The sequence below is a fragment of the Filicampus tigris genome, chromosome 5, assembly GCF_054856515.1.
Source record: "Filicampus tigris isolate MCC_2025a chromosome 5, RoL_Ftig_1.0, whole genome shotgun sequence".
NCBI lineage: Eukaryota > Metazoa > Chordata > Actinopteri > Syngnathiformes > Syngnathidae > Filicampus > Filicampus tigris.
Genome location: NC_141221.1, coordinates 16,695,918 through 16,709,188, shown reverse-complemented (window position 1 = coordinate 16,709,188; position 13,271 = coordinate 16,695,918). Strand labels below are relative to the sequence as shown.

General features: G+C 41.9%; 1 protein-coding gene across 3 annotated transcripts in view; it reads right to left on the bottom strand.

The window, feature by feature from the left end:
* Positions 1-257: 257 nt before the first annotated feature.
* The window catches only part of snx2 (sorting nexin 2), a 22,923-nt gene continuing 9,909 nt past the window's right edge, over positions 258-13,271 (bottom strand). For 2 of the 3 annotated variants that reach the window (XR_015086720.1, XR_015086719.1), the window contains 13 exons: positions 12,670-12,745; positions 11,405-11,565; positions 11,013-11,079; positions 10,720-10,911; positions 10,573-10,651; positions 9,661-9,736; positions 7,591-7,704; positions 7,374-7,467; positions 7,058-7,263; positions 6,736-6,879; positions 4,751-4,831; positions 4,605-4,671; positions 258-2,121 (listed from right to left, as the gene is read on the bottom strand). Coding sequence is in view for 1 of the 3 variants with exons in the window: in XM_086029849.1 (XP_085885975.1) it covers positions 2,071-2,121; positions 4,605-4,668; positions 4,743-4,831; positions 6,736-6,879; positions 7,058-7,263; positions 7,374-7,467; positions 7,591-7,704; positions 9,661-9,736; positions 10,573-10,651; positions 10,720-10,911; positions 11,013-11,079; positions 11,405-11,565; positions 12,670-12,745 (1,413 nt within the window). In the remaining 2 variants the exon portion in view is untranslated. Of the gene's footprint in view, positions 2,122-4,604; positions 4,672-4,742; positions 4,832-6,735; positions 6,880-7,057; positions 7,264-7,373; positions 7,468-7,590; positions 7,705-9,660; positions 9,737-10,572; positions 10,652-10,719; positions 10,912-11,012; positions 11,080-11,404; positions 11,566-12,669; positions 12,746-13,271 lie in introns of all 3 variants that reach the window. The other variant, XM_086029849.1, reaches the window with a different exon arrangement.

The window sequence follows — 13,271 nt, the reverse complement described above, 5'->3', positions numbered from 1 at the left end:
AGACCGATGCAGTGTCCTCAGTCACTTTAAACATCGCGATGATGTCATCGGTTAAGGTAAAGCTGTTATGTGAAGTTGTCGTTACTGCTTAAAAATGATTAACGAAACAACACGATGATGCCATCAGTTCGTTCATGTTAGCTGTTAGTGTGCTGGCTGCACGAGTACTTGTGAAGGGACATCATAGGCAACATGTAAAGTATCGAAATGCCAAAGAGAAATACAAATATTAGACGTTCAAATGAGTTCATATCAAATGATGAGGATACTTTCTTTATTTATTTTTATCACGTGTCATTTCACAGCAAAGTTACAAAATATGAAAAAGTTCATCGTTGGCAAAAATAAAGGCAAGTGTTCAAATCAAGTCACATTATGAAAAAAAAAAAAATCAAGAAATATAAGACGAAGTGCTGAAAAACTAAGATATTGAAATGATATTTCATAAAAATATGCTGTTCAATCGTTACATCATCTTGCATGAAGGCCACACTAGCAACTTGCTAGTTAGCATAGCTTTCCTTTCCAGTGGTTAGCAAGTAAACAAACAAAAATATTCAAGGTTGAGCTCCGTCTTCATCATGTTGTTACAAATATTATTCACCGCTACCGACATTTTGGCAAACTAGTGGACGGCTTTTCCGTTTTCACATATCAGCAACAATGAATTAGCATTTTGCTGATTAGCTTTACCTGCTGTCCGAAAAAGAAAATGGCATCTCTGTGTTCAAACTTGATTAGCATGCAACACTAATTCAAAGAGATCGGAGAAAGGCCGTTAGCGGCGATCGGGTAAGCACAGAGAGACGTTACAAGTGATTAGCATTAGAACTTTCCAACGGAATAACCTGCTGCAAGCTACATAGCACTTATTCAGCCACCTAACACGTTAGCGTGTGACTGCTTAAGTGTAGGACTTGAATAATACACGTAAAACATGATATTCATGCATGGATTAATCATAAACATTTCATGTGTATTGAAATCATGAGGCAGGCCGCACTATCTGGTTGCCAGCTAGCGTAGCATCTAAGTAGTCACCGTTGAAAGACTACCAAAACATTCTACATTAGCGATGTTTTGGCAAACTTGTAGACGGTCTTCTGGTTTCATATCTTGGTGACAATTAATTATCATGGTATACTTACCTACTCTCAAAAGTGAACTACTAATACGATTAGCATGTGAAGCTTAATCAAATAGATCAGAAAGTAGTCAATTGTACATTGACAATTTAAAATTGTTGTGGAGCTAGCAGCAATGACAGCAAAGAGGTGTTACAAGTAACTAGCAGTTGAATCCATCCGCGAGATAGTTAGTGCTAAGATAGCCGGCTTGCACATTAGCAGGAACTTGTATATAAAAAAACAAAAAACATTTTAAATTCAAAAAAATTTCAAATCAAGTAACATTACAAAGAAAGAAATCATCATGAAATTTAGATGAAGCAGTGGAAAACAATTTAAGATATTGAAATGTTCTTTCATGTTAGCTACCTGCAAGTTAGCTTAGCATTTCAGTGGTTAACACAAGTGAAAAAGAAAACAGTCGAGGCTTTGTCACGTTTTTATGAACATTCTTCTGGTTTCACATTTTGGCAACAATAAATTAGCATTTTGTTAATTAGCTTAGTTGCTCCCAAAAGACATTGGAGAAAAGTCGATACTATGTCTACAATTCAGCGTTGTTGTTACTTAGCCAGCTAGTGAAACTTTAAAAATAAACAGAGGTAATTGTAAATGTTGAAAGCGTTTTAAGATTAATGATAATTTGAGTAACTAGATAGTGAGTGAATACAGCCTATTTTAAACCTGTGACGTTGGTGAATTTTTACTAGGTTGTTGCTGAACAAGGCATGAAAGTTTGGTGAAAGACGAAAAGTTGACAAAGATTTTGACTTCATTAAAATACAACGTTCAAGTGTCGTGGGGGAAAAAGAAGCTGCGCCCGGTCAGGTGATGAAGAAGAAAAAGGGAAGAGGAGGAAGAGTAAGCATTCCGGCAGTGTCCGATTAGCATGTTAGCTCCCGGTTAGCACGGAAACAAGGAGGCTTGGTGCATTGTGGGCTGTCTATGAGATGGCCTTGGCCTCTGGTAAGAACGCTTCCCAGTACTTTATCAGCTGTTCACAAACACACACATATAGATAGTATTATTATTATTATTATTATTATTATTATCATCATTTTTATACATGTATATACAAATGGTTAATATATGTTTAGGCTATATAAAAAATGTAAAAAGTATACACTCAAAATAAATAGTTAAAATATATTTTCAGTAATGGTATGTTACCTGCCGTGTTTCCTGGCATTTATCATCATACACATATCGTCATACATGTTCAATAACCCCTCATTTATCGTGGAGGATGCATTCCAGACCACCCCCTCAATAGGTGAAAACCACAAAGTAGTGACCAAGTATTGTAATATTTACACATATTTTAAAGCTCCATGCATACACTGGATCCGACAATCAGTACAACATCGCTGTCGAGCGGAATCGTTGCATCTCCAAAATGACAGTAATGTTTTTGAATACCTTAGATATTTTAAGATATAAAAGTGTAAAACGCGCTTGCATATATCATTATATATGAAGTGTAATAACAGGGATCTAATATTTTTTGTAGATCGGAAGGTAGTAAACATCTGTAAATATATTATAGACAAAAGGTAATAAAACATCCATTCATTATCTGAACCGCTTGATCCTCTGCTTAAATGTATTTGTTTTGATTTGTTTTTTTAAGAATATATTTTATAGGCAAAAGTGCAATAAACTATCAAACATCACTGTAGCATAAAATTGTCCTAAAGCATATTTAAATATTTTTTTAGAGCTATAAAAGTGTGCTCTGGATGTTTTGGGGGCTGTCCTGGTTGACACGCCTCTACAACATCGCATGGACATCGGGTACAGTGCCTCTGGATTGGCAGTGGTGTTCCAGTTACAGAGGAATCACATTCCTCAGCCTCCCTGGCATGGGCGGAGCCATGGGTGGGCCTGTCAAGGGTGCACCTTGGGGAAGGTGGGCCTGGGTGTGCACAGGCCCACCCAGATTGATAGACTGCCCATCCAATGAGATTCATGAAAAAAAATATATACTTTTAAATTTTTAGTCAAATTATTAAGTTATTTTTGAATTTGTGTTGTTTTATTTTATTGAATATTAAGAATGGCATATTTGTGGTTACCTAAGGAAGATCTGAACTTCATATTATTCAGTTGATCATTTTATTTGAATATACGATTTTTCGGGATAGGAGGATTGTGCTCAATGATAGAAATACTCGGGCCCACCCTAATTTTTCCAGGCCCACCCATTAGCCACATTCTGGCTCCGCCCCTGCTCCCTGGTATGGTCTATTCAGGGGTGCTGGAGAAGAGCGTTCGTCAGGAGGTGGAATCTCAGATTCAAGGGGAGCAATGTGGTCTTCTTCCCGACCGTGCAACAGTGGACCAGCACATGACCCTCGGCAGGGTCCTCGAGGGTGAATGGGAGTTCACCCAACCAGTCTACATGTGTTTTGTGGACTTGGGGAAGGCGTTCGACCATGTCCCTCGGGGAGTTCTGTGGGAGGTGCTTCGGGAGTACGGGGTACTGAGCCCCGAATACGGGCTGTTCGGGCCCTGTACCACCGATGTCAGAGTTTAGTTCGCATTGCTGGCAGTAAGTCGGATTTGTTTCCATTTACGGCTGGACTCTGCCTTTTGTCATTGATTCTTTTCATAACTTTTATGGCCAGAATTTCAAGGCGCAGCCGAGGCCTTGAGGTGGTCCTGTTTGGTGGCCTCAGTGTTGCATCTCTGCTTTTTGCAGATGATGTGGTACTGTTGGCTTCTTCAAGCCGTGATCTCCAACTCTCACTGGAGCGGTTCGTAGCCGAGTGTGAAGCGGTTGGGATGAAAATCAGAATCTCCAAATCTGAGACCCTGGTCCTTAGTCAGAAAAGGGTGTGTGCCCTCTCCAGGTCAGGGATGAGAGTCTGACCCAAGTGGAGGAGTTCAAGTATCTTGGGGTATTGGTCACGAGTGAGGGCAGGATGGAACGAGATTGACAGTCTACTATGATGCGGACTCTGCATCGGTCTGTCGTGGTGAAGAGGGAGCTGAGCCGAAAAGGCGAAGCTCTCGATTTATCGCTCGATCCACGTTCGTACCCTCACCACGAGGGTCACGGGCTGTGGTTTGTGACCGAAGGAATTAAGATCCCGGATACAAATGAAATAGGTTTCCTCCGAAGCCCAGACACCCTGCGGAGGGTTAGGGTTAGGGAAGAAGAGCTGGAAGACGTGGCTGGGGAGAGGGAAGTCTGGGCCTCCCTACTGAAGCTGCTGCCTCCGTGACCCGACCTCAGATAAGCGGCAGATAATGGATGGAAGTGCAATAAAATGTTGCCACTAGACAATGGATTTTATTTTATTTTGGGAGATATAAAAGTGTAAAAAAAAAAAAAAAATTCAACGTAATTTTATATAGATAAATAGAATAAAATCTGTGATAAAATGTGTATGGATAAAAGTGTAGTAAACATGTTTAAATATATTTTATAGGTATAAAAGTTAAATAAAAAGTATTGAAATATTGATATGTTACCTGTTGTTGCGTGACTGCGAGGGCTTCCAAGTATTTGGTGATAATGGTCTTGAAGTCATTGTTCCTTCTGTGGTGACGCAAATGACGATAAAATGTTGGTTACAAATGCAAAAGTGGGTGTGCCATGTCGTTTGTTGCTGACTTACCTCGAAGCGACTCACTTCCCGGCGGATGATTCTGGAAATTTGCTCAAAGTCTCGCTCTCCCTGCTGGACTTTGCCCTCCAACTGCAACAGAGGAGCATTAGCATTGTTAGCACTGTTAGCGTCATTAACATCATTAGTGCCAACAAATTTCATTAGCCCTGAACCAAGTGATTCTCAAAGTACGGTATTAATACAACTAGTGCTATGCCGGCTCCCTCCAGTGGTAGAATAAAGAATCACTCCTTAAGTACAGTTCAGTTGTATTTAGCTTTTGAGTACAATACATACAGTATCTGCGCTAGTGAGACATAAGAAAAATCTGATGAAACTGTAAAAATGATGGAAATTTGATTTTTAAAAATGTGATAATATATGAAAAATGATAACCAGATAAAAATGTGATTTAAATGTATGATGTGACTTGGACCAAAAAAAAAAAAAATAGATAACGTATGATGCAAATGTGATAACAATAAGAGAAAAAATAATAATAAAAGATGAGCGTCATATGGGCGGAGCTTAGAGTCCTACCTCTTCAATTTCCTGGTGCAGTGAGGCATGATAGGGAAAAAAACCCAAGCAAATTTCCAAAAATAAAAATCATTATCAGTGCCTCAAAAACTGTTGAAAGTAAAAATAATAAAATATGTTTTTCATTCATTGGGTCACAATGAAAAACGCTGCAAACTTCATCTATTATATTGTTGTTTTTAAATGAAAAAGGAGAGGATGACATTTTCATGTTTGGCCCCCAGGGGGCAGCGTGTCTGCAAACACTATGATTAAAAATATGAAGATTACAATTATTATTACCATAATAGCATAAATATCTAAGTCATTTTGAACTTGTTGTTTTTGAACTCACAATGTCAAAAACAGCATTGTTCTTGCTAAATATGTTTTTTTTCATGCTTTTATTATTTATTATTACAAAAATTCAATTATTGTTATCATTACTAAAATTACATTTGATTAAAATAAATTTGTTGAACCAAGTTGAAAAACATTTATTAAATATAAATTATTGTTATTAAATACATTAATGAACTCATATGTCATATTTTTAGAAATAAAATTGCTGAAATTTGTATTAATCATTATTGTTAAAATTGCATTTAATTTAAAACTTACTATTATTATTATCATCATCATTATTACACAAGGTGGTCGGATTAGACCCTTACAACTCAGGACATTTTTTTAACGAGGGGAAACGTCGTATAATTTTGTATGTGTCCGTGTGTTCTCGTGTGAGTGCGTGTGTGTGTAGTTGCGCGAGGCGTGTCCATGTGTAGTAAATAAAGGCTTGTTGTAACTCTACCGACAAACGTTGACTTCTGACAGCAGCGGCATCAAAAGGCTACCCCCGACCACCCGCCCCCCCCCACCCCCCGCCCCTGATACGGCTCCTCCACTAACAGCGGACCCCCGACAGTGCGTGTGTGTGCGTTTTCTGACAGACGGCTCGCAGGCTGAATTTGTGGGCTGACGGGCTAATAAAAGTATTTTTTCTTCTTCTTCGCTTGGTAAAATTCCTCAGCTGCAAAAACAAAAACTTTTCACTTGAGTGAGTAGCAAAGGTGGGTTTGTTTCACTTCACTGGATGTGCCAGGAGGACGTGTCTGGGAGGGGCGGGGCTAGTGCTCCAGCCATGTTGGGTTGTTTGTTTAACACGCAGACAAGGAAGTCAGTGCTACTAGGACGTAGAATGAATTTCATTGCATTAAGTAGTGTTGCCTCCTTGATGCCACATGTTGATGTTACTAGCGTTGTCTTTGATGCCACATATTCTCAATCGGATTGTTACCCCGGATGCAAAATTATCTTCCAGTGTAACAAGCTACTGTTGGGCTTTTAATGTAGCCAGTGGTCTCTCTTTGATGTTAAAATGTGATGAGCAGGTGTTACTCTTTGATATCACGCATTGACAATATGATGTGGTTGTGTTTCCTCTTAGATGTCACATGTTATGCGCTACTTTTTACCTCTTTGATGTCATCTTTGGCCTGCTGCAATTTGTCGGATTTGTTTGAAAACTGCAGCTTGACTTCGGCCTCTCGTTTCTTCTGCAAGAGAAGTTGAGTGTCCTGCCACTTCTGCCAGGCCTTCACGCGTTGCTCGAAAACGCCCTGCACACGCATACATCACATCGCCGGACATGTATCATACATGTCATACAGACTGAACCCCTGCTCGATTATTTTCCTACAGTGCAGAGGCAAGTCTGAATATTGACTTGCGCGCCTTCAGTGTAGTACCACGTTGTGCCACAATTCGCCGGGCGGCACTGGGCTCTTGTTGACGCACCTTGACGGCGGCGAGGAGGCGCACGTAGTCTCCGAGGAGCTCGGCCAGGAAGTAGAAGTCGGCGTTGGCCTGCTGCTGGTACTGCTGCTCCATTTTCTCCTCCACCTCGGCCAGCTGAGACAAAGCACGGGACAGCGCCGTGTGGTCCTCGCTGTTGCCTAACATGGCGGCCGACTTGGCGAACTGCGCCGTGTTCAGGGACAGCTCTGCGCGCGTGCACACAAACGCACATACACGCTGACAATGAACTGACTACAAGGGGAGGTCAGGCTGCACTTTTTGACTTAAGTCATGATGCCATCCACATAATACGTACCTTTCCTGTGACACACAAGTGACTCTATACTGGCGTGAAGTTTCTTCAGTTGAGCGTCGAGATTCTCAAAATGTTGTTGCTTCTCCTCGAACCACTGACACACACACACACCCCCACACACCCCCACACACACAACGCACACAACGCACACAAAGCCGTCCATCACGGTAACAAGGTTACCATCCCCCCCCTCCCTCGCCCCCCCAGGGCAACTCACGGCGTCCGACTCGTTCATCTTGATGGTCATCTTGTTGACGGCGTCGGCCGCCTTGTTGACCATCCTGAGGAGGCCGGCGCCGCTCAGAGCTTGCGTGTTGACAGCCCGAGGCAACTGGAACGCACGCGCACAAAACACGCATCAAAGACGTCTTTTCCCCTGCATTGCTGTTCAGCGTGAAAGGTAGCGAGGGTGTCGAAGGGAATCATAGCGCAAAGACAGGACAGGGATGTAAAGATGAAGTTTAACACCCACTACTCACTATTGTGTTGAAAGCAGTCGTGGCTATCCGACAACTATTTTACACGGCACGCAGCGTGGAAGGGGCTGCAGGTGGTATCAGATGCTTAACAGGCCAATATTTTTAGAATCGAATTTTCCCGTGATTATTCCATCGGTTAATTGGGTACAATGTGATTCTGCAAAAAAACATTTTCACATTAAAGTTTTTTTTAAATCAAATTATGTTTATTAACCAATTATTGTTCTTCATTAACAATATACCCGTGTCGTGTGGAAGCTGGTTCCATCGATGCTCTGAGACTGACATTTTGCATCAACCTTTTTTTGTAAAGGAGTTATTCAATGAATCGTTTCAGCCCTACATCTGAAACGCCCTTCTACCAACGCACTGGACGTATTTCATATATTCACACCAGAGGCTTGTGTCATGTAATTATATGGCTGTGAGATGCTTTGTCTCTGCTTGAAAGCACTTGCAGTTACAGCAATATCCCTCCTTAGCTGGATTCGGTGTGAAAGGCACAGATGGATAAATCTACTGACTCACCAAACACTGGTGTCATCTCATTATCTGTCAGTAGTACACTGTACTGTTAAAAAAAATTGTTTAAAATAAATAAAATAAAAGTGATCAGGCACAGCAATTCCGACCTTTGCTGGGTTCTAAGTGAAAGGCACAAGTGGATACATGCCGGCTCGAATGGTTGACAGGACATAATTTCCTTACGTCACACCAGACATTGGCGTCGTCTAATGACCTGGCTGCGGGATCTATAATAACATATATAATAATAATTCTTTTTTTCAGACAATAGTAACCACGTATGAGGACGTAATACCACCTAACAGAGGATTTAAAAACTCCAAAAGAAGACGGCAGTTGACGTAAAAACTAATAGATGCAAATAAAAACCTCATTGTCTGAAGAAAAGAAAAATAAACTAATTATTGTGCATTTTCTTTATGTAGCACCAGATGCTGGTGTCATCTAATTATCCGACTGCAGGATACTGTGTCGCTGTGTGTAAGCAATATCCCGCCGCTGAGTTCTGTGTGAAGAACAAGTGGATAAATTCCAGCTCTTCTTTTACGGCTACATCTGTGTTTGTGTGTGCGTGTGGGAGGCGAGTCAGACTTATGAGCGAAAAGCATACTGCTGATGCTAAGCTAACGCAGTGGCGTGAAGGCGCCCCCCAATGGAGGAAGGTGGCGTCATGTTGGTCTTTGATGACACAAAACGACTTGTGACGTTTGTTTCTCCCCATTTAATTAGCCGCCGCCGCTTCACTTTCGACACAATCGCTTTGTCGACATCTCGCCCTCACCCTAGCCCTCGCCCCCCCCTTTAATTCCCGTCATTCCACACGCCCCCCCTCAAAGCGATAGGAACGTCGTCGGCATTCCAGATTAAATCCTCGCATCGGCGTGAGAGCTCATTTTTCTTCATTTCGGAAAAGTTTACTTTCGCACGTGGTGGTCCCGCCCCAACCCCCCTGAAAGCCATTTAAGCGGAGGCGGTGTCTCGGGGGTCCTCGTTGATGGAGGCTAAATGAAGGAGGGGGGTGAGGGGGGTTGGGACCACGGGGTGCTTTTCATTTATAGCCCCCTCCTGGTTGTGTTTCATTAAGTGGGCCGGACGGGACGCCATGCTCGCCCAAGCGTCCCACAATTCATCTGTTAAGTCGCTGACAGACCGCCATTTATTTTGTAGGCCACACCCCCAAGCACACCAGCCCAGTCCCAGAAGGCACCATGGGTGGTGGTGGGGGGGGGGGGGGGGCGGGGTTTAGGCATCATCAATGATGTTTGCTTGTTTTGTTTGTTTACCTCGGAACTCTCGAGAAACTGCACGAGGTCGGGATCCTTGAGCAGGACGGGATGCTGAACCGTTCGCATCAGGTACCTGCACCACAACATCAAAAAGGTTGTTCAGAACACGTGGAGTCAAAGAGCTAGCGCCTAACATTGTTCAGATGGGGGCATCAATGACTGATGTCAGGTTGAGATCAAATAGTCATTACCTAGAGGTAATGCTGACACAAGCGCCTCACATTGTTCAGAACAGGTGGCATCAAAGAGGTGCAACTTGCTCATGTCAAGAACATGTGACATTAAAGAGGTAATTTGGCATATCAAAGAGTTAAGACTAAAACTCACATTAAGAATATGATATCAAAGCGATGACACTAGTAAATCATGTTAAGGCCTTATTACATCAAAGATACCACACTTGTTCAAGACATTGTTCAGGACATGTGACATAAAACTCATTATGTTAACCATGTGACATCAAAGAGACAACACTACGATCATCTTGTTAGCATGTGACATAAAGCTCAACATGTTAAGAGCATGCAATGTCACAGAGGAAACGGTAAGAACGTGTGGCATCAAAGAAGCAACACCAACTCATCTGGTGAAGAACAGGAAATCAAAGGGGCAATACATGTTCATCATGTTAAGAACGTGTGACAGAGAAAACAATTGCTGACCACAATTTTTAAAACGGGAAACCAAAGAGGTAACACAAATTTGTCATGTTAAAAACATGTGAAATCAAAGAGGCGACACTTGCTCACCACATTCGTGATGTGACGTTCAGAATGTGAAATATGCGGGAACGTAGTTCATCACATTAACAACATGTGACCTCAAAGAAGTAACACTAGCAACTAAATCACGTTAAGAACACGTGGCATCACTCGCGAAAACATCAAAGAGGTCAACACATCATCGTACCTCTCCAAGGCCAACCTTCTCTTCTCCACAAACTCGTTAGACGATTGATCCTCCTTCCCGACTTTCACCTTGGTCATTCCTACACGCAACACACATCATATATGTTAACTGCGAAGGCCCTGTGTTTGTGCCGCCATAGCAACGTACCCACAATGCTCTTCTCTGGCGCGGGGGGCACGATGTAGCCTACGTGCATGTACTTGGACGCCAGCTTTCCGTGAAGGCCCAGGAAGTCGCTGAAGCGACGCTTGACCGAGAACTCGGGAAGCCTGAACAACGGCGATGACGGCGACACCTTGGTGGTCACCCTGTAGGCCATGTAAGCGTTCATGCCATCACCTGGGAACAGCAAAACCTGGTCACCGGACAGCAAATGGCGGCCATTTGGCTCGTGTGACACGGTTTGAGTTGAGGACGTTGAAGGTAGAGGAAGGACTCACCGATTTTCTCGGGGTCCGAAACAGAGATGAGAACGTCCAACGTGTCGCTGGACTCTTCTTCTTCTAGCTGAACAAAAGCAACGCACAACATGTGACAACAAAAGCAGAAAATACTCCTCAGTAGTATTGTGTGCGTGTGCAAGTGTGTCTGTGTCAACGTGTGCATGTAGGTGTGTGTATGTGAGCATGTGTTTATTTTTGTTTGTATGTGTGAATTCTGTGTATGTATGAAATGTGAGAGTGTGTGCATGTGGCCAGTGTGACTGTGTGTGGAGGAGTGAAAGTGCATCTGTGTGTGTGTGTGTGCACATTTGGTTATGTTTATTTGTGAGTATATGTGTGTATGTACCTAAAGGTATGTAGAGTACATGTGTGTGTTTACGGATGTTTACCTCATCGAAGGAGGAGTGTGTAAACATGTCGTCGTGGGCGTGTCCTAAGCGTGGGGTGAGGATGGAGGTGGGCGGCGTGATGGGGGTGATGGCGGGCGACGGGCCGTCCGACAGCAACACGTCTCTCTCCGGGCTGTCCAGCGACACTTCCTCTGTGGCCTCTATCACACGCACACACAAGACAAAATGGTGACTGGCTGCTTCAAGACACAATGGCTGTCGTTGGGAATCATTTCCTATCCACTATATAGTGTCTTATAGCGAGTTGGACATATTTTGTAGTGCTGTTCGAATGTGGTATGCAGGCGCCCTCTTGTAGTTCACAAAAGTATTACTAAATTACATTTTGAAACTGCACATAATATCACAGTGATTTAAACCTTTTTTTTTTTTAATCCAGTATAGTACATGTAGTGAAGTATAGTTCATTTATATTTAACTGTTTTAGAACAAAATATTTACATTTACAAACTCAAGGCCCGGGGGCCAGATCTGACCCGCCATATCATTTTATCTGGCCCGCAAAAGCAAATCAAGCATGTCAGCTTCCATGATTTTTTGTTAAAATCTCTACCAAAATTTCAAATTGCCATCAGTAATAAATAATAAAATTGAAATATTGCAAGCATTTTTTGTCACGTTACTACAGTAACTTGAACAATAGTTGAACAAACTATTGTTGTTGACTTCCGATTTCAAAAGTAGTTATCCATTAATTTGTTATGTAATGTATATGTAATAATATGAGGAGATGATTCAACATTTATATGATTTCCACAATATTCCACAAATGCAATATTTATCAGAATTTCAACTAGTGGGCCTGCATAGAACATATTCTTGAAAAAATGTTTGGGTTGACTTCCCCTTTAAGCTGGTTTGCTAATTATATTTGTTTATACATATAGATTTTCTTGGTTTGAGTTTAGTTTTGATTAGTATTTTTGTTACTTTCTCATTTTTTTGTCACGTGTAAGATTGAAAAAAATAATAAAAATCACAGAACATGCTGTGACCTGCTGTCACTCACTAGTCCACGCCCCTTAAATGCACACATCAAACACACAAACACTACAGTAGGTATATGTTTATTTATTTTTTCTACAATAGTGCCATTTTTAGTCCTTAAAAATTTAAGTTTGGTTCATTCCAATGGGGAATATTGATTTGACAAACAAATAAGTACAGGTACATGCGTGGTCACGGAACAAATACAACTGATAAGTCCGGGCACCACTGTACGACATCATCGAGTGAACACTTACCTGTAAACAGGTCGTCTGCGTCATCGTCAAAGTCAAGACTGGGCCCGTTGGACCTCCTGCCGTTCGGGTCCGCTTCCTGAGGCGGGACAAACAGACAGGAAGTGACACAGAGACAAGACCTCAACACGTAGTAGACACTCGTTCAAAGCACCTGAGGCATACTGACGGCACATTTAACTGTCATGCAGTGGTTAACGTCTTTCAATATTGACACATGAGGCGCCGCGGTGACTTTTCACACTCAAACTCTTCTTTTGATGGCAATTTGACAGGCAAGGCTGGTGCGAAAATAACAAAGAGAACCCTCTTATTGTGGGGGATATGTTTCAGGCATTGAGATATATACTTTACTTTATGTTTTTTCCCGTTCTGGATACTTAAAAAAAAGACCATGAAATTAAACAACAAAATTTTCAAACCAAACAATATCTGCTAGCTTGATGCTAACATATCATGGGAAAGGTCATAGACGAACTAACAGAAATTAGGACAGAATTTACGGTAACTCTAAATCGTCAAACAACCGCTGATTTAACACACCCAAAGCAGCAACACATACAAACGCATGATACCACAAAAGAGAATTAAACATCGTATGTTTA